General features: G+C 42.1%; 1 protein-coding gene across 2 annotated transcripts in view; it reads left to right on the forward strand.

The window, feature by feature from the left end:
• Positions 1–23,240, forward strand: part of LOC111142991 (nuclear autoantigenic sperm protein) — a 46,305-nt gene that overhangs the window by 21,560 nt on the left and 1,505 nt on the right. The window contains exons 2-13 of one of the 2 annotated variants that reach the window (XM_022496369.1): positions 5,575–5,625; positions 8,265–8,375; positions 11,865–11,945; positions 13,102–13,211; positions 13,913–14,926; positions 19,580–19,659; positions 20,063–20,148; positions 20,265–20,338; positions 21,293–21,481; positions 21,599–21,765; positions 22,434–22,490; positions 22,581–22,658. In XM_022496369.1, the coding sequence (XP_022352077.1) occupies positions 5,575–5,625; positions 8,265–8,375; positions 11,865–11,945; positions 13,102–13,211; positions 13,913–14,926; positions 19,580–19,659; positions 20,063–20,148; positions 20,265–20,338; positions 21,293–21,481; positions 21,599–21,765; positions 22,434–22,490; positions 22,581–22,658 (2,098 nt within the window). The remainder of the gene's footprint in view (positions 1–5,574; positions 5,626–8,264; positions 8,376–11,864; positions 11,946–13,101; positions 13,212–13,912; positions 14,927–19,579; positions 19,660–20,062; positions 20,149–20,264; positions 20,339–21,292; positions 21,482–21,598; positions 21,766–22,433; positions 22,491–22,580; positions 22,659–23,240) is intronic. The other variant, XM_022496370.1, reaches the window with a different exon arrangement.

A 23,240-nucleotide genomic window follows, 5' to 3' on the forward strand; every position in this document is an offset into this window, starting at 1 on the left:
TGTCTCCAATGTGCGCAGTAGGTACTAAAAATGTCTATTAGATTTAAATATTGAATTGAATCAGCTATTTTTTTAGAGGATTTTTTCTTTTTAAGATTTTTTACTTATTTATTTGACAGAGAGAGATCACAAGTAGACGGAGAGGCAGGCAGAGAGAGAGAGAGAGAGAGAGGGAAGCAGGCTCCCTGCTGAGCAGAGAGCCCGATTCGGGACTCCATCCCAGGACCCTGAGATCATGACCTGAGCCGAAGGCAGCGGCTTAACCCACCGAGCCACCCAGGCGCCCCTTTTTAGAGGATTTTATTTATTTATTTGTCAGAGAGAGAGAGAGAGAGAGAGAGCGAGCACAAGCAGGGGGAGCAGCAGGCAGAGCAGGCAGAGGGAGAAGCAGGCTTCCCGCTGAATGAGGAGCCGGATGTGCGACTCCATCCCAGGATCCTGGGATCATGACCTGAGCTGAAGGCAGCTGCTTAACCGACTGAGCCACCCAGGCGTCCCAGTAATAAGCTATTTTTTCATTGATCATTTGTTTTCGTCCATATTGCATGTGTTACTTAGCTCTCTTCATAAATTTGTTATAGCTTAATCAACTGAGCCACCCAGGCGCCCCTAAATTTGTTATAGCTAAACAAGAAAAGTCCAGCTGTAGAAAACTAATAGACTCCATTCTTTTTTTTTTTTTTTAAACCAGATCATTTTTTAAAAATTAACATATAATGTATTATTTGTTCCAGGGGAACAGGTCTGTGATTCATCAGTCTTACACAATTCACTGCACTCACCATAGCACATACCCTCCCCAGTGTCCATCACCCAGCCACCCCATCCCTCCCATCCCCCTACACTCCAGCAACCCTCAGTTTGTTTCCTGAGTTTGTCTCTTATGGTTTGTCTCCCTCTCTGGTTTTGTTCCCCCCCCCCCCCTCTCTGGTTTTGTAATAGATTCCATTCTGTTTGTGTTGTTTTTAACCTTTTGGAGAGTTCAATAATTGTCTACTCAGGGGAGCCCTTCTTTCTTCTGTAGCTTCTATTCTCATACTTGTAGTTTTCTTGCAGTATGTATTCCAATTCTGAGTAATACTAGGAAGGTTGCCTCTTTCCCCAGTGTACTTTTCTCCATTTCACCAGTTTTGTTTCTTTGTTTAAGTAGGCTCTGTGCCCATTGTGGAGCCCAATGCAGAGCTTGAACTCAAAACCCTGAGATCCAGACCTGAGCTGAAATCAAGAGTCAGACACTTAACCAACTAGGCCACCCAGGTGCCCCTCTCCATTTCATTAGTTAACAGCATTCTCAGCTTTCATTTGAGATCTGGCGTGCTTTAGGGGCACATTTTTAATTTTTTTTTTTTTTTTTAAAGATTTATTTATTTGACAGAGAGATCACAAGCAGGCAGAGAGGCAGGCAGAGAGAGAGGAGGAAGCAGGCTCCCCTAGAGAGCAGAGAGCCCGATGCGGGGCTCGATCCCAGGACTCTGAGATCATGACCTGAGCCGAAGGCAGTGGCCTAACCCACTGAGCCACCCAGGCGCCCCTAGGGGCACATTTTTAAATGACATATGTCCTTATCTGGGTAATACTTTTGGGATATATGTTAAAAGTGATGATAGGGCAGGTAAAAATGCCAAGGATTGATTGATTGATTTGTCAGAGAGAGAGAGAGAGCACAAACAGGCAGAATGGCAGGCAGAGGCAGAGAGAGAAGCTGGCTCCCCGATGAGCAAGAAGCCAAACTCGGGACTTGATCCCAAGAACCTGGATCTGAGCTGAAGGCAGCAGCTTAACTAATTAAGCCACCGGGGCGTCCCAAGGATTTTTTTTTTAATTAACATATAATATTATTTGTTTCAGGGGTACAGGTCTGTGATTCATCAGTCTTACACAATTCACAACGCTCACCATAGCACATATCCTTCCCAGTGTCCATTGCCCAGCCACCCCATCCCTCCCACCCCCTTCCACTCCAGCAGTCCTCGGTTTGTTTCCTGAGATTGAGTCTCTTATGGTTTGTCTCCCTCTCTGGTTTTTGTTTTTTTTTTTTTTTTTTTTAATATTTTATTTTTTATTTATTAGAGAGAGAGAGAGAGAGACAGTGAGAGCATGAGCGAGGAGAAGGTCAGAGGGAGAAGCAGACTCCCCGTGGAGCTGGGAGCCTGATGTGGGACTCGATCCCGGGACTCCAGGATCATAACCTGAGCTGAAGGAAGTCGCTTAACCAACTGAGCCACCCAGGCGCCCTCCCTCGCTGGTTTTGTCTTGTTTCATTTTCCCCTCCCTTCCCCTATGGTCCTCTGTCTTGTTTCTCAGATTCCTCATATCAGTGAGATCATATGATAGTTGTCTTTCTCTGGTTAAGGATTTTTTTTTTAAAGATTTTATTTATTTGCCAGAGATCACAATTAGGGAGAGGCAGGCAGAGAGAGAGGGGAAAGCAGGCTCCCTGCTGAGCAGAGAGCCCAATGTGGGCCTTGATCCCAGGACCCTGGGACCCAAGCCAAAGGCAGAGGCTTTAACCCACTGAACCACCCAGATACCCTGATTAAGGATTTTTTTTTTAACGATTTTATTTATTGATTTGAGAGAGAGAGTGAGAGCACAAGTGTGAGGCAGAGGGAGAAGCAGACCCCTTGCCAAACAGAGAGCCCCACTGGGTCTCTATCCCAGGACCCTGAGATCATGACCTGAGTGGGAGGCAGAGGCAGAGGGAGAGGAAGAAGCAGACTCCCCGCCGAGCGTAGAGCCCCCCAAAATGCCAAGGATTTAAATGAATACTAAGTGCATGGGGTCAGTCTATAAAATTCCCAAATAGTAACTTAAATCCACCATGTCTTAAAACCTGTCTAAAACCTACAGTATAACTGTGTTGTAAAGAAGTAGCAAATACAAGTGTATTATAAATTTTTCGTATTTACCAGTTTTTAAATATTTTTAGAAAAGATGTATTTTAAGGTTATTTATTTATTTATTTATTTGACAGAGATCACAAGTAGGCAGTCAGACAGGTGGAGAGAGAGAGAGAGAGAGAGAGAGAGGAGGAAGCAGGCTCTTTGCCGACCAGAGAGCCCGATGTGGGGTTGGATCCCAGGACCCTGGGATCATGACCCGAGCCGAAGGCAGAGGCTTTAACCCACTGAGCCACCCAGGCGCCCCATAGAAAAGATGTATTTTAGAGAGGGCACCACTGGTGGGAGGGACAAAGGCAGAGAGAGAGAGAGACAATCAGAAGCAGACTCCCTGATGAGCCTGGAGCCTGATTGACCCTGAGATCATGAACCTAGCCAAAATCAAGAGGCGGTTGCTCAACTGACTGAGCCACCCAGGCACCCCTATTTTTTTTTTTTTTTTTAGATTTTATTTACTTATTTGACAGAGATTACAAGTAGGCAGAGAGGCAGGCAGAGAGAGAGAGGAGGAAGAAGGCTCCCCGCTGAGCAGAGAGCCCGATTCGGGGCTCGATCCCAAGACCCTGGGATCCTGACCTGAGCCGAAGGCAGAGGCTTTAACCCACTGAGCCACCCAGGCACCCCCAGGCACCCCTATTTACCAATTTTCAAAATAGTGCAGTGGTTTCCTATCATTCTCCAAAGACAGTGAGTTCTTCGTTTTTGTTTGTATCATTGAGAACTCATTGATTTAAATATATTTGAAGTTTTCAGTTTATTGTAGCTATTATTTTTGTTGATGCTCAAATTAACACTTTTTTAGAAATTTTATTTATTTATTGGAGAGAGACACAGAGACAGAGAGAGAGAGAGAGAACGAGAACGAGAACACAAGCAGGGGGAGAGGGAGAAGCAGACTCCCTGCCGAGCTGGGAAACTGACATGGGGCTTGATCCCAGGACCTGGAGATCGTGACCTGAGCTGAAGGCAGATGCCCAACCATCTGAGCCACCCAGGCACCCCTCAAATTGACACTTCTTTTGATTAGTAGGATTTTATTTAGGCTGTCTCTTGAGTGTGCTTTTGTAATGTTTTTGTACATTATTATGAAACACGTTAAATTTATAGAAAAGTTGCAAAAAATGATAGAAATATTCTGCTTTCCCCTGGATTTCCCATATTTGATTTATAATTCTTTTTGAATAACAATAAGTATATATGACTCTAAGTCATATTAGATAAAGATTCATTGCTTTCTGACATGAAAGCCAAACTCACCTTTGTACTTCTCCTGCCCAAGCTTAGAATCTATTATTTTTCAATGGAGTCTTGGTTCCTTTTAGTGAGAGATGGATTTTTGGTACCCCCTAGGTACTCAGGGGTAGGGTACTCATTGCTGCTGATTTGGTCATTATTTCTAGGTGTTTTCAGTAAACACAACTATGAAATTTTTTTTTTTTTAAGTTTTTTTTTATTTGAGAGAGAGAAAGCACAGCCAGGGGAGGGGCAGAGCAGGGAGCCCAGTATGGGATTCAGTCCCAGGATTCTGGGATCCTGACCTGAGTCAAAGGCAGACGCTTAACCGACTGAGCCACCCAGGTGTCCCTGAAATGTTTTAAAGATAATTATTAAAACTTTTCATGGGGGCATCTGGGTGGCTCAGTGGGTTGAAGCCTCTGCCTTCGGCTCAGGTCATGATCCCAGGGTCCTAGGATCGAGCCGACCCCCTCATTAGGCTCCCATCTCAATGGGAAGCCTGCTTCTCCCTCTCCCACTCCCCCTGCTTGTGTTCCTCTCTCACTGTGTCTCTCTTCTGTCAAATAAATAAAATCTTAAAAAAAAACCCACTTTTTAAAAAAAACTTTTTTTAAAGATTTTTAAAGATTTTATTTATTTATTTGACATAGAGATCACAAATAGGCAGAGAGGAGGGCCCGATATGGGGCTTGATCCCAGGACCCTGGGATCATGACCTGAGCTGAAGGCAGAGAGTCTTTATCCCACTGAGCCACCCAGGCGCCGCTCTTTTTTTCTTTAAGAACAAACGTTATTTAAACGTTATTATTAAACGTCAGTCAGAGGATGACAATTATATGATCTCTCTGATATGAGGAATTTGAGAGGCAGGGTGGGAGGTCATGGTGGGTAGGGAGGGGAAAAAATGAAACAAGATGGGATTAGGAGGGAGACAAACCATAAGAGATTCTTAATCTCACTCATGAAATAAACTGAGGGTTGCTGGGGGGTGGGATAGGGTGGCTGGGTGATGGACATTGGGGAGGGTATGTGCTGTGGTGAGTACTGTGAAATGTGTAAGCCTGATGATTCACAGACCTGTACCCCTGGGGCAAATAATGCATTATATGTTAATTAAAAAAAGAGAAACGTTATTTTTAATGAGTTTAATGGAATGTGAAGTTTTTAAGGAATGCACATGCTGCATTATAACATATCTCACTCTTTTCCACCTGATCATAAACTCAAAACTAGGATGTAACCGTCTTGTTCACTGTACTATGTATCTCTTGCCTAGCAAATAGGCATTTAACAGATATTTGAATGAATGAAGATAAAGTTTGATTATGTAGGTAAATCACTATTTTTAAGATCTTAGGGGTTTATATTTTTCTTTATTTAATTCCCAGGCTTAAAATAGCCTTCGTTTTAATTTTTTCCCCTTAATTTTTCATTACAGGATTGAAGAAGATGCTCCTGCTCCTTCTACCTCTGCAAATAAAGTTGAGAGGTAGGATTATTTACAGAGTACAGTTAGATTTATGTCTGGAACATAAACTAAGAACTATATAATTTAAGGGCAATATTACTTTTATTTATTAAAGATCTTATTTGTTTGCTCGAGCACAAGCAGGGAAGCAGTGGGCGGATGGGAGGGAGAAGCAGACTCCCTGCTGAGCAGGGAGCCTGATGTGGGTCTCCATCCCAGGATCCTTGGATCATGACTTGAGCCAAAGCCAGACACTTGACTAACTTGAGCCACCCAGGTGCCCCAAAGAGCAGTATTATTTTTAATAGATAACAGTTAAGACTGAATATTAAGATACTTGTATGTAATTTAAAGTGTGGAATCCTGACAATGATGTCTTCAGGTTTTTCACATTTGATTAAAATACTAGACTTGAAAGTTAGTTCTGCTCCTTCCTTATTACATGCATGGCAAATGCTAACCTCTTCTTTCTTTGAATACTTCTGTTGACTTAGATCTCTGTTTTAGAAGGTTGCCACTTTCAATTTTATGTTATTCTAGTTTAAAAGTTTTAAATTTTATATTGGGCTCACATCTACTTCCACATAACTTCCTTGTCTTGATATGACTGTGGTTCTTAACCAGAGTTAAGCTTAATAGCTTGGTTGTCCAAACTATTTGGATGCTTATTCAAAAGGTAGATTTATGGGTTGCATCCCTAGAGATTTTATTTGTTAAGCTTAAGGTAGAATTCAGGCTTTGTGTTTTAAAAAAAAACTTCCTGATAATTCCTAAGTTCACTTAGGTTGACAATCACTGTTTTTTATTTATTTATTTATTTTTAAGATTTTATTTATTTATTTGACAGAGATCACAAGTAGGCAGAGAGGCAGGCAGAGGGAGAGGCAGGCTGGCGGTAGGGGTGGGGAGGGGGAGCAGGCTCCCTGCTGGGCAGGGAGCCCAAGGGGGGGCCTCTATCCCAGGACCCCAGACCAGAGCTGAAGGCAGAGGCTTTAACCCACTGAACCACCCAGGCGCCCTGACAATCACTGTTCTAAATTCTGTTTGTCTTCTGCAGAATATCTTCACGTTTTTATTCATTGTTTTTTGTAAACACACACACAAACACACACACAAACACACACACACACAAAGATGTATTTATTTGAGAGAGGGAGTTGTGAGCATTCCAGTGGTGGGGAGGGGCAGTGGGAAAGAATCTTCAAGCAGACTCCCCACTGAGCACAGAGCTGCCTTGGGGCTGGAACCCACAACCCATGAGATCATGACCTGAGCTGAAACAAAGAGTAGTTGGATGCTTAACTGACTGAGCCACCCAGGTGCCCCTGTATGTGTATGTGTGTGTGTGTGTGTGTATATATATAATTTTATTTTATTATTATTATTTTTAAAGATTTTATTTATTTATTTGACAGAGAGATTACAAGTAGGCAGAGTGGCAGGCAGAGAGATGGGGGGAGGCAGGCTCCCCGCTGAGCAGAGAGCCCAATGCGGGGCTCGATCCCAGGACCTGGAGATCATGACCTGAGCCGAAGGCAGAGGCTTTAATCCACTGAGCCACCCAAGTGCCCCTATGGTTTTCAGTCTTATATTTAGAGAGTCTATAATCCACGGATGCCTGGGTGGCTTAGTTGGTTAAGCGTATGTCTTCGGCTCAGGTCACAGTCCCAGGGTCCTGGGATGGAGGCCTGTATTGAGCTCCTTGCTCCGTGGGGAGCCTGCTTCACCCTCTCCCTCCTGGATACCCCTGCTTCCTTGCTTGTGCTCTCTACCTCCTTTCTCTCTCTCTCTGACAAAGAAAGAAACATAAATAAATATTAAAGTCTGTAATTCATTTGAAGTTAATTTTTGTATGTGCCGTGATAATAAGGTTGAGGTTTACTTTTTTGCATGTGGATATCCAGTTATTCCTGCACCAGTTGTTGAGGAGATCATTCTTTCTCCATTGAATTGTCTTGGTACCTTTGTCAAAATTTCAAGTGGTTGTATGTGTGGATCTGTTTTTCTCCTCTGTTCCATTTCATCTATTTTTGTTTATGTCAATTCCACATTGTCTTGATATTGAGATCACTGTCTTTGCTGTCTACCTAAATGTTTCTTTTCTTTTCTTTTTTTTTTTTTAAAGATTTTATTTATTTATTTGACAGGCAGAGATCACAAGTAGGCAGAGAGGCAGGCAGAGAGAGGAGGAAGCAGGCTCTCTGCAGAGCAGAGAGTCCGATGTGGGGCTCGATCCCAGGACCCTGAGATCATGACCTGAGCCGAAGGCAGAGGCTTTAACTCACTGAGCCACCCAGGCGCCCCTACCTAAATGTTTCTGGATGTATTTTTCTTAGAAGCAGTACAACTTGCTTTGTGTAATATATGGTTCTTTCATGATTTTTTTTTGTTTGTTGCTTAGTTAGCAAACATTTATAGTAGCATACGATATAGTCTTGGTGAGTAGATAAACCTTTAAGAAAATAATCTAGTAAAGCTCTTGAATGTTGCTTTATGATTTCTTTTGCTTTTATAGTGATAAATGTGAGTTGGCTAAGCCTTGCTGGAGAGTGTGCTCAAAGGTTTAAAGAAGTTAAAGTACAGTGGTTTAAGTGTAGCAGGTATTCAGAATATGTTGATTTTAAGAAATATTTGACATTTGAAATAATTTTTTCTTGCAGTTTGGATGTGGATAATGAAGCTAAGAAACTGTTAGGTTTAGGACAGAAACATCTGGTGATGGGGGATATTCCAGCAGCTGTCAATGCATTCCAGGAAGCAGCTAGTCTTTTGTAAGTACTGTGTTTTGCTAGGTTGTGCTATATTGTGTTTGTTAAAAGGTTGTCTTATGGGGGGGGCGGAGTTTTAAGAAATTTGATATTTTTCATGTACATGTGTATTTCTGTCACTAACAATAAGACTTGAATATCACTGAGCAATCTCATTCATTTCTTTCCCTGAGTAAGGTAGTTTGTTTTCCAGTCACCACTAACTGGAGGGACCAACTCATCCTACTTCGTTCTGGGACTTTTTTTTTAGTAGGCCCTCGCCCAGCGAGGAGCCCAGCATGGGGCTCAAACTCACAACCAGGAGATCAAGACCTGATGTGAGATCAAAGGTTGTACGCTCGACTGACTGAGCACCCAGGTGCCCAGGTGCCCCTGTTCTGGAACTTTTCTAATTTTAACACTGGAAGCTCTATGTCTGGGGAAACTCCTGAAAGTCCCAAGCAAGCCAAGATGGTTGGCCACCCTAGCACTAATGCTGACTGTTAGCACATCTTTTTTTTTTTTTAAAGATTTTTATTTATTTGACAGAGATCACAAGTAGGCAGAGAGGCAGGCAGAGGGAGAGGGAGAAGCAGGCTCTCCACTGAGCAGGGAGCCTGATGAGGGACTCATCCCAGGACCCTGGGATCATGACCTGAGCTGAAGGCAGCTGCTTAACTGACTGAACCACCCAGGCGCCCCTGAAGAAATCCCCTTAATAAGAAATGCTTATTAGTAAAACTAGATTTCAGGTTCACCATGATTAAAAGCCTCTAGCTTCTTCATTCCTTCTTAGTCAGTCAGTCAGGGTCCTGTCAGTTCATTCTTCTCCTAGCCTCACTCCCTTTCCCAACATGTAGAATAGAATCTTATTCCCGGATGTCTTCATTCATCTCGTTTAATTCCTGACCTCTGGCTTCTTAGTGTGTCATCACCTGGGCCAGAGGAACTGAGGCTCTGATATCCTGTGGTATGTTACGAGTAGGGTGCAAATTTGATATGATGCTAAGTATTTCAGTATTTTTATAATAAAGACGTATGATTAATTTACAGTGTAAACTGCTGAAATTGAAGTTTTAAAAAATAAGCACAAGTAAACATACTTCTTAGCTTATTTTCTTACCAGATAATCTAGAGATCAGTATTTTCACTCTCCTGCCTTTATTTTATTTTATGTTTTTTAAAGATTTTTTTTTATTTTTTTTTTTATTTTTTTATTTGACAGACAGAGACCACAAGTAGGCAGAGAGGCAGTCAGAGAGAGGAGGAAGCAGGTTCCCCGCCGAGCAGAGAGCCCGATGCGGGGCTCGATCCCAGGACCCGGGGATCATGACCTGAGCCGAAGGCAGAGGCCTCAACCCACTGAGCCACCCAGGCGCCCCACTCTCCTGCCTTTAAGGATATTTAGGGGGAAAATTTGACATGCAGTATTCTAATCTAGTAGATTATACTTTTTTTTTTTTTTTTTGAAGATTTTTTTTTATTTAACAGACAGAGATCACAAGTAGCCAGAGAAGCAGGTAGAGAGAGGAGGAAGCAGGCTCCCTCATTGAGCAGAGAGCCTGATGCGGTGCTCCATTCCAGGACCCCTGGGATCATGACCTGAGCTGAAGGCAGAGGCTTTAACTCACTGAGCCACTCAGGTGCCCCTCTAGTAGATTATACTTAAACATGACCCTCATAATACTTTGTGATTAGTTTCTCTAGTTATTCTCACTAGGCTGTAAAGGCCATTAGGTGGCCTGACTTTTTTTTTTTTTTTTTTTTTTTTAGATTTTATTTATTTATTTGAGAGAGAGAGAATGAGAGAGAGAAAAGCATGAGAAGTGCGAGGGTCAGAGAGAGAAGCAGACTCCCTGCTGAGCAGGGAGCCCGATGCGGGACTCGATCCCGGGACTCTAGGATCATGACCTGAGCCGAAGGCAGTCGCCCAACCAACTGAGCCACCTAGGCTTCCCTGACTTTGAGTGACTTCTGCTAGTCCTTCCTTCATGAAAACTAGTCTCCTTACTCCTTTTCATTTATCACACTTGTGATTTGTTTTCCTTTCCCTCTTCCCTGTCTAGGTATTAAGAGCTAAAACTTATGTATAGTGCTATTTATATTTCTAAGCGTTGTTTTAAATAATTTATAGGCATTATTAATTCAATTCTTAGATCTTTGAACAGTTCTCAACATTTCTGTTTAGAGATGAGAAAACTAAGGCATTGAGTCTAAGGTTTCTACAGCTAGTTAAGGTCTAGAGGTGGGATTTAAACCCAGGCAGTCTGACTCCAGAGAATAAGCTCCTGTATCTAATAACATGCTGTCCTTCCATATACCTTATTCATTATTTAAGGCCCTGCCAAAAGTCCTTTAACTGTTCATTCTGTCCCATACTGACACTTAACTTTTTTTTTCTCCCTTTTTTAAAAGATATATTTATTTGAGAGAGAGAGAGAGAGACAGTGAGAGAGGGAGCACAAGCAGGGGAAGTGGGAGAGGGAGAAGCAGGCCTCCTGTCAAGCAAGGAGCCTGTTGCTGGGAGCACAACAGGGGGAGCAGCAGGCAGAGGAGGCAGAGGGAGAAGCAGAGCCTCTGCTGAGCAGGGAGCCCCATGCAGGGTGATCCCAGGATGCTGGGATCATGACCTGAGCCAAAGGCGGCAGAGGCTTAATGACTGAGCCACCCATGTGCCCTGACACTCATCTTATAGCAGGAGAAATACCTATTAATGTAGTTTGGCTCTCAGATTATATACTATAACTGCAGCAAGCAAATTGATGTCACTTGAAACATACATATAGAAAGACCAGGCAATATATTAATTTCGTCCATTGTGTGGGTGCACACACTTTTTTTTTTTTTAAGTCGGCTTCGTGTCCAGCTTGGAGCCCCATGTGGTGCTGTGTTTGCTTGTTCATTTTTTTAAAAGGTTTTATTTATTTATTTGACTGAGAGCATTCAAGTATAGGCAGAGCAGTAGGGAGAGGGGAGGTAGGCTCCTGCTGAGCAGAGAGCTGGGTGTGGGGCTCCATCCCAGAACCCTGGGATCATGACCTGAGCCATAGGCAGCCACTTGAGGCCCCCTTGTTTTTATTTATTTATTTATTTATTTGAGAGAGAGAGGGAGCACGAGTGGGAGGAGGGGCAGAGGGAGAGGACAAGCAAATTTCCTGCTTAGGGCAGAACCTGATATAGGGCTCAATCCTAGGACCCTGAGATAATGACCTGAGCCGAAGTCAGATGACTGAGCTAACCAGGCACCCCACGCAGTGTGGGGCTTTGAACTCATGGCCCTGAGATGAAGACCTGAGCTGAGATCAAGAGTTGGAACCTTAAGTCACCCAGGCGCCCCATACATTGTTTTTTAAAGTCCCTTTGAATTTGACTTGAAAGCAAGAGGAGAGGGGAGTATTGGTTTCCTAAAATGATGTGTCACTGAAGAAATGTCATTTTATAATTTACAGAACTAGAAATAAGTATTTTAGACTAGATGTCAGTTCAGATCTTAGATATTTGTTCTCTTTGTAGAGGTAAGAAGTATGGAGAGACAGCTAATGAGTGTGGAGAAGCCTTCTTTTTCTATGGGAAATCACTTCTGGAGTTGGCAAGGTATGTTTTCCAAGCCACAGGTTTTTTGTTTTTTTGGTTAAAGATTATTTATTTGAGAGAGAACGAGTGGAGGAGGGTTGGTGGAGGGAGAGGAGGAGAGTCCTTAGGCAGACACTCCTCGTTGAGGTTGGAGCCTTTGTGGGGCTCCATCTCACAACCCTGAGATCATAGCGTGAGCTGAAATCAGCAGTCTGCTGTGTAACTGACTGAGCCACCTGGGTGCCCCTCAAACCACTGTTTTTAAGTGGGATGTTTTGTATCACATTATGGTCTATTTAAAAACTTAAGTTTCTTTGTCAAGGTTATTTACTAGCTTTGGGATTTCATATGAGCTGGGTGAGACTGGTTTTACTAAGAAAGGGGTTTAGAAGGCACATGAAATTTTGATGGAAGTTTTGGAAGGCACTTGATACAGAGTAAACTTAGGCTTGGGTTTTGACTTTTGGGGGCTTTAGAATCAGAGATCTTTTCTGTTAGTGAATAATCATAATTTATTTTTGGACCATAAAGTCCAGTATAGAGAGAGAACATTAAAAGCACTCTAAGGAAAAAAAAAAAAAGGCACCCTAAGCACAAAACTCATCCTAAACAAGGACTGAATGAAGGATAATTTGAAAACACTAATATATGAAAATGTCTCATAAATAAAAACCAGTAGACCTACCTATTAGAAAGTTGTTGCATATTTTCCACTGGAGTTTATTAACTAGAATAAAATTTATTAAGAGTATACAAACTAGCAAATGTTAATTGGTACATTTAATCTCAGTTCTGGTAAGTTTTCTAATTTTGTAGGTCATCCTGATTTGTCACAAGTCTTGCCAGAATGTTTTAAAGCCAACTAAAGAAATATGGGTAGATGCGAAGTTTGGGAAATATTTTGGCCCTGTGGTAAAGCAAATACATATTGATCTTGTTCTTTTGTCGAGTCATTGGTGCTTTTTAGGTGGTGGGATGAAGGGTATGCTTTTTTCTTTCTTGCAGTGCTTTTACTGCCTTAATTTATATTAGTTTTGATCACTGCCTTTCTTCCATGAATAAAGTTTGTGTTCTCTGCACTTGATTGCTTTTCTGTTTCTTTTATAATTTCTGTCTTAGAAAACCTGTTAGGTTCTAACCATCATACCTTTAGTGCTTTCTCCTTTTGTTCTTCTAGAATGGAGAATGGTGTGTTGGGAAATGCCCTGGAAGGTGTGCATGTGGAAGAGGAGGAAGGAGAAAAAACAGAAGACGAATCTCTGGTAGAAAATAATGATAACATAGATGGTATGTGGAGTTGCATGTGATGTTCAGGAGATGCGACGTATATTTCTTGTGTACAATTGATGGGACTAGGGCTCTCCCTGTCCTGGATGGTCTCTCCTAAGTTGCCTGGGGTGATAACCTGCATCTGGTGGAGACTACAGTGGAGACAGCCAATTACTGAAACTGACAGCAGGGTTTTATAAAAGGAAAAGTTAATTTCCCCAATAAATGTGGTTATTTGAATTGATATTTTAAATACATAACAACCTTAAATAATTTTAGATGCAAATTTTTAAAAGTCTGCAGCTCAGTTATTTGAACAGCAGTGCTTTTGGAGTCTTTTTACATTTTTTGTATCTAAGAAAATTAAATGTTAAATTCTAAATGGAGTTTGGCTGTTAGTTTTACATAATAGATGGAGGTTTATAATGTTTAGAGGCGAGCATAAAGCTTGGCATCTCTTAACCTAACTGATAATCAGAATGCTCAAGTAAAACAGTATCTCATTTAAGGAGCTTGGGTTTCTTTTGCTGTAAGTTGCTCTGCTATCTGGGACTTTTCCCTTTGCTTTTTCTCAAGGGGGCAGATAATTTTTAGGCCATCTGCTAAAATTTAAGCCAGGCTGTTTGAGGGTTTAAAGGGAATGTATTTTTAGTTTCCATTTATGCCTTAATCACTAAATTCGAAGACATGTTTATGCTTCATGTTCTTTAACCATGTAGAGGAAGCAAGGGAAGAGTTGAGAGAACAGGTTTATGACGCCATGGGAGAGAAAGAAGAAGCAAAAAAACCAGAAGACCAGTCTCTGGTAAAGCCTGAAATTGATAAAGAGCAGGAGACTGAAATGGAGAAGGGTGGAAGAGAAGACATGGATATAAGTGAGCCTGCAGAGGAACTACAGGAAAAAGTTGAATCCACTCCAGATCAGTTAACTGAAACCACTGAGGCAAAAGAAATAGCAGCACCAGAAGGACTGAATGAAGTCAAGGTCACTTCTGGGAAGCCAGAACAGGAAGTACCAGATGCTGGGGAAGGAAAATCAGTTTGTGGAACTGACATCCAAGAAGAATCCAGAGAAAAAGGAGGTCAGGAGAAGCAGGGAGAAGTAATTGTGAGCATAGAGGAGAAGCCAAAAGAAGCCTCAGGAGAGCAGCCTGTTACGACTCTCGAAAAGCAGGGTACTGCAGTGGAGGCAGAAGCAGAGCCTATAGATTCAGCAGTTAAGCCAATGGATGTGGGTGGGGAAGAGCCAAAGGAGCAGGTAGCTGCCTCTGAAAATGAGCCAGGAAAGGGTGTGCTTGATCAGCTGGTAGGGCAAGAAGTGCCTCCTGCTGGAGAGTCACCAGAGGTGACAGTAGAGGCTGCAGAGGCCTCAGCTGCAGAAGCTGGGTCCGAAGTCTCTGAGAAGCCTGGGCAGGAGGCCACAGTTCTCCCTAAGGATGGTTCAGTCAATGGACTGTCAGCTGCAGGAGATGAGACTCCTGTTGAACAACAGACTAATGCAGAAGGACTGAGAGAAAGAAAAGATGGCTCAGGACTAGAGGAGAAGGTCAGGGCAGAGTTGGTTCCTAGCCAGGAGGAGACTAAGCTGCCCATAGAAGAGTCTGAGGCAGCTGGAGATGGGGTTGAGACCAAGGTAGCCCCGGGGGCTACTGAGAAGTCCCCTGAAGACAAAGTTAAGATAGCTGCTAATGAAGAAACACAAGACAGAGAAGAACAGATGAAAGAGGGTGAAGGTAACCGGGATATGCAAGAGCTGCAGTGGGTGGAGTACATTTCTGGATTTGACTCACTAATCATGGGTAAAAGTCAGCCTTCCATTCAGGATTTTCCGTCTGCCTTTGGATTAGGAAAGGGCTAAATGAAAATGGGGAAAGTTTAAGAAGATTGTGATAAGTTGAGCAAGTTAAATCAAAAGCAAGTCTTCAGCTGGCTTATAAACTAACGCTTTTTACTAACTGCAAAATAGGGCCTCTCTGTGGTATCTGAGACTTGGCTAGCTATCAGTAACTCGTACCGTACTAGCCAATCGAGGTGGATGGGGGCTGGTGGGGTAGGTAGGGAAACGGGGGCCAGGCTGGCAGAGAATGCTGAATGGATGTTCACTTGCATGCCTCTGGATTATTTAATTTACTGTTCACATGGTTCCTCTTCTCTGCTTTAGGAAGCAGGATCAGAGCAGTAGAATCCAGTGAATTGGTACACTTAAGCAGGCATGCCATTTAAATGAAGGCCATTAAACATAGTGAAAGAATTCTGGTGACCCTCTTCTACTTTTAGTCTTCAGGAAGTGTTTCGAGGCTTATTTACACTAGTTTTAAATTAGCCCCCTCCAAAAGATAACAAAAAATCTTAACTATTACCCCTCTTGCTGCTTTCCCCCCATTTCATGCTCGCTTTGGCTGCTAAACTGAAGTTTTTGTTACTTAGAACATTATAAAGTGTGGATGCTTTGCATAGTATTATTGGTCTAATTTTGGTTCAATTCCATCAAGATGTATAAGCCTCTAATTAGCAATTACATAATTGGCACGTCTGACTTGAGTTGTACTGTAATTTGAGGATTCTGCTGTCTGTAAGGCTCATCTAATGTTGGTATTAATAACCACAGGTATATTCCAGTTAATGGTTACCACTTCGTGTAATTGACAGACTAAGGGTTTTGTTTAGTTTTAGATTTTCAAAGACCCACTATCAGTATTTGCAGCTCATTCTGGTAAACTACATTTTACATTCTACCTATGTGCATGTCGTTGCACTCCAGCCAGCACAGGCATGGTAACCAGAAGTGAATTGGCTAAATGGTAGCACCATTGGGCTGCTTGTTGGGTTTTAGGAGTTCTTTATGGAAAAAGCACAGAACTGAATTCTTTAATTTTTAAAAAACTGCCATGTCTTAAATCTTTAATGATAGTGATTAAAGATAAAAAGTTCTGCTGGCTCTTAAAAGTTAGACTTTGAATAATAAGCTACAGTAGAGAGGTCCTAGTTCTCCAGTTCAAAAACTATTCAATTGGATCATAAGCAGCATTGTTATAGCTCTCCCACGTACATTATTTTTTATTCCAAAATACTATGTAGTAGGTAGTATTATTCCACTTACAGCCATGAGGAAATAGAGGCTTAGGGGGTTATGTTACTTGTTCAGGGTCAAACACCGTAAGTCATAGTACTAGACTCAGACCCTAGATCTGATATGAATGTAAGTTCTTCCCAAGCCTACCTCACAGTGAGGAAGGTGACTTTATATCTCCTCCCTTAACCCACCTCTTATCAGTAACTTTCTGGTCACTACTGATTGATTGATTGACTGACTGACTTATTTATTTAGAGACTTATGTATTTGAGAGAGGAAAAAAAAAAAAGTACTTATAAAAGCCTAGTGGTGGGGCACTTGGGTGGCTCAGTTGGTTGGGCAACTGCCTTCGGCTCAGGTCATGATTCTGGAGTCCCAGGATCGAGTCCCACATCGGACTCCCTGCTCGGGTAGTCTGCTTCTCCCTCTGACCTCTCCCCTCTCATGGTCTCTCTCTCTCTCAAATAAATAAATAAAATCTTAAAAAAAAAAAAAAGCCCAGGGATCATCAGCTGCATTTTTTTTAGTATGTGCCCTGGTTACCATGCTACTCACAAAGAAGGTACAGTTTTCCATATTTTACAAACGAAGAAATGGCAGAAAGACCTTAAATAATTTGCCAATAAGGAGAGGGCTGAGGTAACCCAAACCCTCTGGCTCTAAGGCCTAAACTTTGACTCTCTCTGCTCTATTCCTCTATATGTGGCAGCATTAGCCTGCAAAAGTCTTACATTTGGTTTTCTCTCTCTCTCCTTTTTAAAAAAATCTTATTTTTTAATAAAGATTTTATTTGACAGAGAGGGAATGTAAGCAGGGGGAGAGGGAGATGTAGGCTTCCTGTTGAGCAGGCTTGATCCCAGGAGCCCGGGGTCATGACCTGAGCTGAAAGTAGATGCTTACCGACCGAGCCATCCAGGCACGCCTAAATTTTATTTTTAAGAACTCTACACCCAATGTGGGGCTCAAACCCACAACCCTGAGATCAAGAGTCACATGTTCGGGGTGCCTGGGTGGCTCAGTCTGGGTTAAGCCTCTGCCTTCAGCTCAGGTCATGATCTCAGGGTCCTGGGATCAAGCCTCACATTGGGCTCTCTGGTCGGCGGGGAGCCTGCTTCCTCCTCTCTCTGCCTGCCTCTCTGACTACTTGTGATCTCTTTGTCAAATAAATAAATAAAAAGAGTCACATGCTCTACTGAGCCAGTCAGGCACCCCAGAGGTTTTCTCTTAAAATCCCATTTCCTACCACCTCTCAGGCCGTCCATAGCCCTAATAAAGATAAGTGGTCTGATCGGTAAGTGAACAGAGTTTTTAAATTGTAGGCACAGAGCTTGGCCATGCTTAGACAGACTATACTGGTCAATCTGTAGTGTTTACCTGACTTAACCCTGTTAAGTGCTAGAATACCCAGAGAATCAGCAGAGATTGTCTTTGTCTTTAGGAGGAGTTTTTCTTTTGTGCTATTCTATGCCCTTAACTTTTGAATTGGCAACAAATCAGAGAAATGATATAAAACTGTTTCCCTTTTTCCAAGGGATGGTAATAGGCATGATACAAAGAAGATTCCATTTTCAAAGAAGCTTGGAAAATATTTTAACAGATCACTGCACGCAGGATATCAGGGCATTCCCATTAATACCTGGGTATAGGTTACTAGGTTGGAAAGTGTTTTTTAAAGTAATGGCTTCCTCATTAACTTCACTTTTTCTTCACCCTTTCATGAAGGTAGTATAGATTTCTCAAGGGAAACCAGTATTTTCCTCAGATTATCGTAAGAATTTTAATTTAAAAATTTGATTTAATAAAACAGGTTTTATTGCAAATTTGATGTCACCTGGCATTCTGGTATGCGTAGGAACAGATAGCAGATAATTTAAGAATACAGAATAACAATACATGTTTTGTCAATTTTTCCTACAATCAGGAAGGTAAAATGTTTCATAGATTCACCTGTCTTGAGAATTCTTAAGAATGGGCCTCATTGTCAAAGTTAATAAATACCACCCATCTAGTCTGACAGAGTACTAAGTATACAGATAACTTGGAAATTTGGGTACAGAGAGATACTGGTGTATGATGGTGGGTATTTATTTCAGAAGCACTAAATTACATGGTTAACAGGGGAAGAGTGAGTCATTTGATAAAAACCGTTTGCTATAGAGGTCAATTAACTTGTAACTGATTCTTAGAGGTTTTTTTTTTTTAAAGTAATGTCTACACGCAGCTTGGGGCTAGAACTTACAACACTGAGATGAAGAATTGCGTGCTCCACCAACCAAGCCAGCCAGGCACCCTTCTTACAGGACTTTAGATTGTCTTACTCATTTTATAATGTTTAGGAATTTTCTGTGCCTGTGCCCATTCTAAAGCAGTATTGCTGAATATAAAAGTCATAGACTGACTTAATGGCTCTGAGGCCTAATTGCATATTTATGTTCCCATAATAGCTTGTCAGGAGACAGTATTTGAGCTCTTTTGCTTGTGTTAAAAATGTTTAATGAAAGATGGCAGAGGTAGGCACAGTATACCCAATTCAAGAATTGTTACGTGCCCCCAAAAGCCCATTTTTAATTACATGACGTTCTGAACTTTTAACTGGTGCATAGAGCTGTTTATTAGCAGCCTGTCCTTAATGGCAGTTGACTTGTGAACGTATGTCAGTATGGTGAAATAGAGTGTCAATATGGCTGCAGATTTTAACATTACACTGGAGTAAAACAATTGGTCATGGTACTGCTCACTCAATTCTGTACATGCTAGAGCTGGCTGGAGTCTGTGGCATGCTCATTGGTGAGAGTTGGTAAGGACTACGCTTTTCTTTCCACAGCTGTGTTGTGGGAAAGCTAGTCTCTTGAGCATTCTTGCTCTGAACGGACTGGGGTAATTTAACTTTTTGTACTTTATCAGCGTGTTAGTGTTATATAACAAATGGCTGCTTAAAGACACTAGGAACACTGAGTTCCCCAACTGCTTCTGGCTAAGTAGATTGGAGCTTCTAGCAAATAAAATACTACAGTAGCTAATCGGTCTTGATCTGAATGATCCAGATTGACTTTTCTTAGAAGAGAAATGGCCTTCCAATCACTGAAGGTGTAAACCACAGACACACTGTAAGATTATACAATCTAAATCTAGGTTACACTTGAAATAGACTGTAATTATTGGCTTAATATTTATATTCAGCTCAAATATTAACTGACGGCATCTGGCCTGTTCTACCTCAGAATATAGGTTGACAGGCATTTATTGGGATCTTTGACTAGTTAGAAGGAAGATACCCTTAGTATTCTCAGTACTGAGGAATTTTTGCTTGCAGAAACTGAAGGCTCAGAAGAGGAGGATAAAGAAAATGACAAGGCTGAAGAAACACCAAATGAATCACTTCTTGAAAATAAGGTAAATTATTAATTGTTCAGTATCATCATCTGCTTTCTTAGTGTAGGACTGTAGCTTACTAGGGTAGGCATGATTATCATAGTCATTTCTTGGTTAGGGACTGGGGACTCCTTATTCGTGCCTAGAATACACAGATCCATTTAATCCAAGGATGTTAGAATGGGACCCACCATGTCACTGTTAGATTTCTATCACTGACATAAGGTGATGACTTGGGATAGAAGGATTATAGGGACCCATTCTGTAGATTTTAGGGAGGAAGTCCAAATTTTAAGTCATATATCATGTGGTTTTTTGTTTTTTTTTTTTAAGCTGTGTTATATTATACATTTAGATTTGTGATCTGAAGATGTGCCTATCTTATACTTCTGCCTAATACCAATGATTTGGATATACTTTTTAGTCTCCTCAAGAAAATGAAGAGGAGGAGATCGGGAATCTAGAGCTTGCCTGGGATATGTTGGATTTAGCAAAGATAATTTTTAAAAGGTAACACTTTTTGATGTTTCTAGGCTCAGGTTGGGAGTTTGGAGCTTGGAAGTAGAGTATCGGTTAGGTTTGGACAAACGCTATTAAGGTTTCTGATCATCTTTTCCTTCTTTCAGGCAAGAAACAAAGGAAGCTCAGCTTTATGCTGCACAGGCCCATCTTAAACTTGGAGAAGTTAGTGTTGAATCTGGTAATAACATTTTCCATTCTACTCTTTCCTTTAATGTGTGTCCCTCCCCCCCAGTTCTTCCTCTAATTCCTTAAAATTCCGCTTGATCAATTTTCAGTGGTGGGCAGTTGGCTTTAAAAAAAATTTATTGGGGTGCCTGGTGGCTCAGTGGGTTAAGCCTCTGCCTTCTGCTCAGGTCATGATCTCTCTGCTCAGCGGGGAGTCTACTTCCCTTCCTCTCTCTCTGCCTGCCTCTCTGCCCACTGTCTGTCAAATAAATAAAATCTTAAAAAGTAAAAAAAGATTTATTAGATAAATAATAATTATTATTTTAAATTATAAAGCACAAGTAGGGGGAGGGGCTGAGGAAGAGGGAGAAGCAGGCTCCCTGCTGAGCAAGGAGTCTGATGTGGAGCTCTATCCCGGGACTATGAGATCATGACCTGAGCGGAAGGCAGATGCTTAACTGACTGAGCCACCCCAGCACCCCTGGCAGTTGGCTTTAAAAGGAGAGTAGGTTTGGGTTCCTACAGTTCCTACAATAGTGAAGAATTTCTTCTGAAATTTCTTCAGTAGGGATTCCCCATCCTCCGCTCCACACCCCACCCCACCCCCCTGCCCTGCCGTTAGGTACTTGTATAGTCCAGCATCCTGCAGATGCTACAAAGAAAATGTAATTTAAAACGAGAGCAGGGGTGCCTCGGTGGCTTAGTCATTAAGCGGCTGCCTTTGGCTCAAGTCATGGTACCAGAGTCCTGGGATCGAGCCCCACATCCGGCTCCCTGCTAGGCAGGAAGCCTGCTTCTCCCTCTCCTGCTTCCCTTGCTTGTGTTCGCTCTCTTGGTATGTCTCTGTCAAATAAAATCTTTAAAAAATAAAAACAAAATAGAGCATTCCTATAGAATGGTCTAGAATTTAGAAGTATTATATATTAAGTGCTGTCCATTTGCTTGCTATTCTTTTTCCCTTCATTAGAGAATTATGTCCAAGCTGTGGAGGAGTTCCAGGCTTGCTTAAACCTGCAGGAGCAGTACCTGGAAGCCCACGATCGGCTCCTTGCAGAGACCCACTACCAGCTGGGCTTGGCCTATGGGTACAACTCTCAGTATGACGAGGCAGTGGCACAGTTCAGCAAATCTATTGAAGTCATTGAGAAAAGAATGGGTGAGTGAGCGTCAGCTACTTGACGATAAGCTTGCCTGGCTCCAGTTCGACAGTATTAGAACAAAATGGATCCTTTGGTGGTAACTGTTACTGATCACTTCAGCCTGTTCTTTGTAGCTGTACTAAGTGAGCAGATGAAGGAGGCTGAAGGATCATCTACTGAATATGAGAAGGAAATTGAGGAGCTGAAGGAACTGCTACCTGAAATTAGAGAGAAGATAGAAGATGCAAAGGAGTCCCAGCGTAGTGGGAATGTAGCTGAATTGGCTCTGAAAGCAACTCTGGTTGGTTTGGTTTCCTTTTAAAGTTTTGATAATAGCATGTTCGATACTTTTGGAAGGCATCATGGTGTCGTGTTCTATTAGTCTAGGAACCATGATATGGTTTCCAGGGAGTTGGTGGTTAGAAGGAATGTGAGAATTTATCTAGTTTCCCTATCCAGTAGTATAATGCTTAAGAGAATACACTCTGGAGCCAGACTGGTTTTAAGTTCTGTATCTGCTACTTGTTATTGCGACCATGGGCGTGTTACTTAATGTTTCTTTGCCTTAGTTGACTCATCTATAAAACGGGGATAGTATCTGTATGTTAAAATACTTCTGACAGTACAAATGATATTTGCTTAACAAATGTAAGCTATTACTCTCATCTCTGAGAACTCCTCTATATAGATAGCAAGATACTGAGTGGCTGCTGGAATGTCAGGGAGCTTTCTACGCCACAGGTGATAAGATATGGATGGGTTAATTTCATATTTACACTGTGCCTAAGCCCCCGGTTTGGGGGTGGCAGGTGCAGGTAGAGGGGGTGGATGATACTGCTGGTATGTGGAGGCCCACTAGTATTTGAGGTCTTGGTCAGTTGTTTGGATGGTAGGCAGCTGTTGTAGGTATGTAGGTGACCTGGTGGGTTCTGTCTTGGGACCCACTTGGGTCTGTCACCTCCCGCACAGGTGGAGAGCTCTACTTCAGGTTTCACTCCTAGTGGAGGAGGCACTTCAGTCTCCATGGTAAGTATTCAAGAGATTTTTGTCACTTAGTATTAGGCCTGTGTGTGTCCTGCGTAGTCATACATTGCTAACAGAGTCCTTTTTGTCAAGGTTGCCAGTAGAAAACCAGCAGATGGTGCTTCCTCATCAAATTGTGTGACTGATATCTCCCACCTTGTCAGAAAGAAGGTAAATCTACATGTGGTCATTTCTATTTTCTTTCCAGTCTGCTTTTTGTTGTTTTGTTGTTGTTGTTGTTTTGTTTTCCCTCAAATGACACACCAGGTATACATTCCCTAATATTTGGTGAATAAGACATTTCATTTGGCAAAGTTGGTGAGGATTTGAATGAAGGTAGTTTTCACTTGAGTATGTTTTCTAACTGTTTTCCAGGCCTCTTTTGGCCCAGGACTGTCAGGAAAGCTTCTGAGAATTGGTTAGATGAGCTCTTCTTGGGAAGCTGGCAGGTTTTCCTTGATAGTAGTTGTTCAGCAGCAGACCTGCTGATACTTAAACTCTTGTGGCATCCCATCTTCTGCCTATAATTACAGTCGTTTTTTCCTCTTGTGGGAGACTATTTCCTTATTCACAAACTTGGGGTTTGGTTACTATTCAGATCTACTCCTCACCCTTCCCCTAGAGAGGCTAGACTGGTATGTTGTGGCTGACCAGTTTATTGTACTGAGCACAGGTTGGCGTCTACTTCCTGTGGCCAAGGGCGAGACCTTGAGAGGCATGGATCCTGATGTCGGGATCTTTGCACCATGTGGC

This window comes from Enhydra lutris, unplaced genomic scaffold (genome assembly GCF_002288905.1).
Source record: "Enhydra lutris kenyoni isolate GAN:26980312 unplaced genomic scaffold, ASM228890v2 scaffoldscaffold9, whole genome shotgun sequence".
NCBI classification, from domain to species: Eukaryota; Metazoa; Chordata; class Mammalia; order Carnivora; family Mustelidae; genus Enhydra; species Enhydra lutris.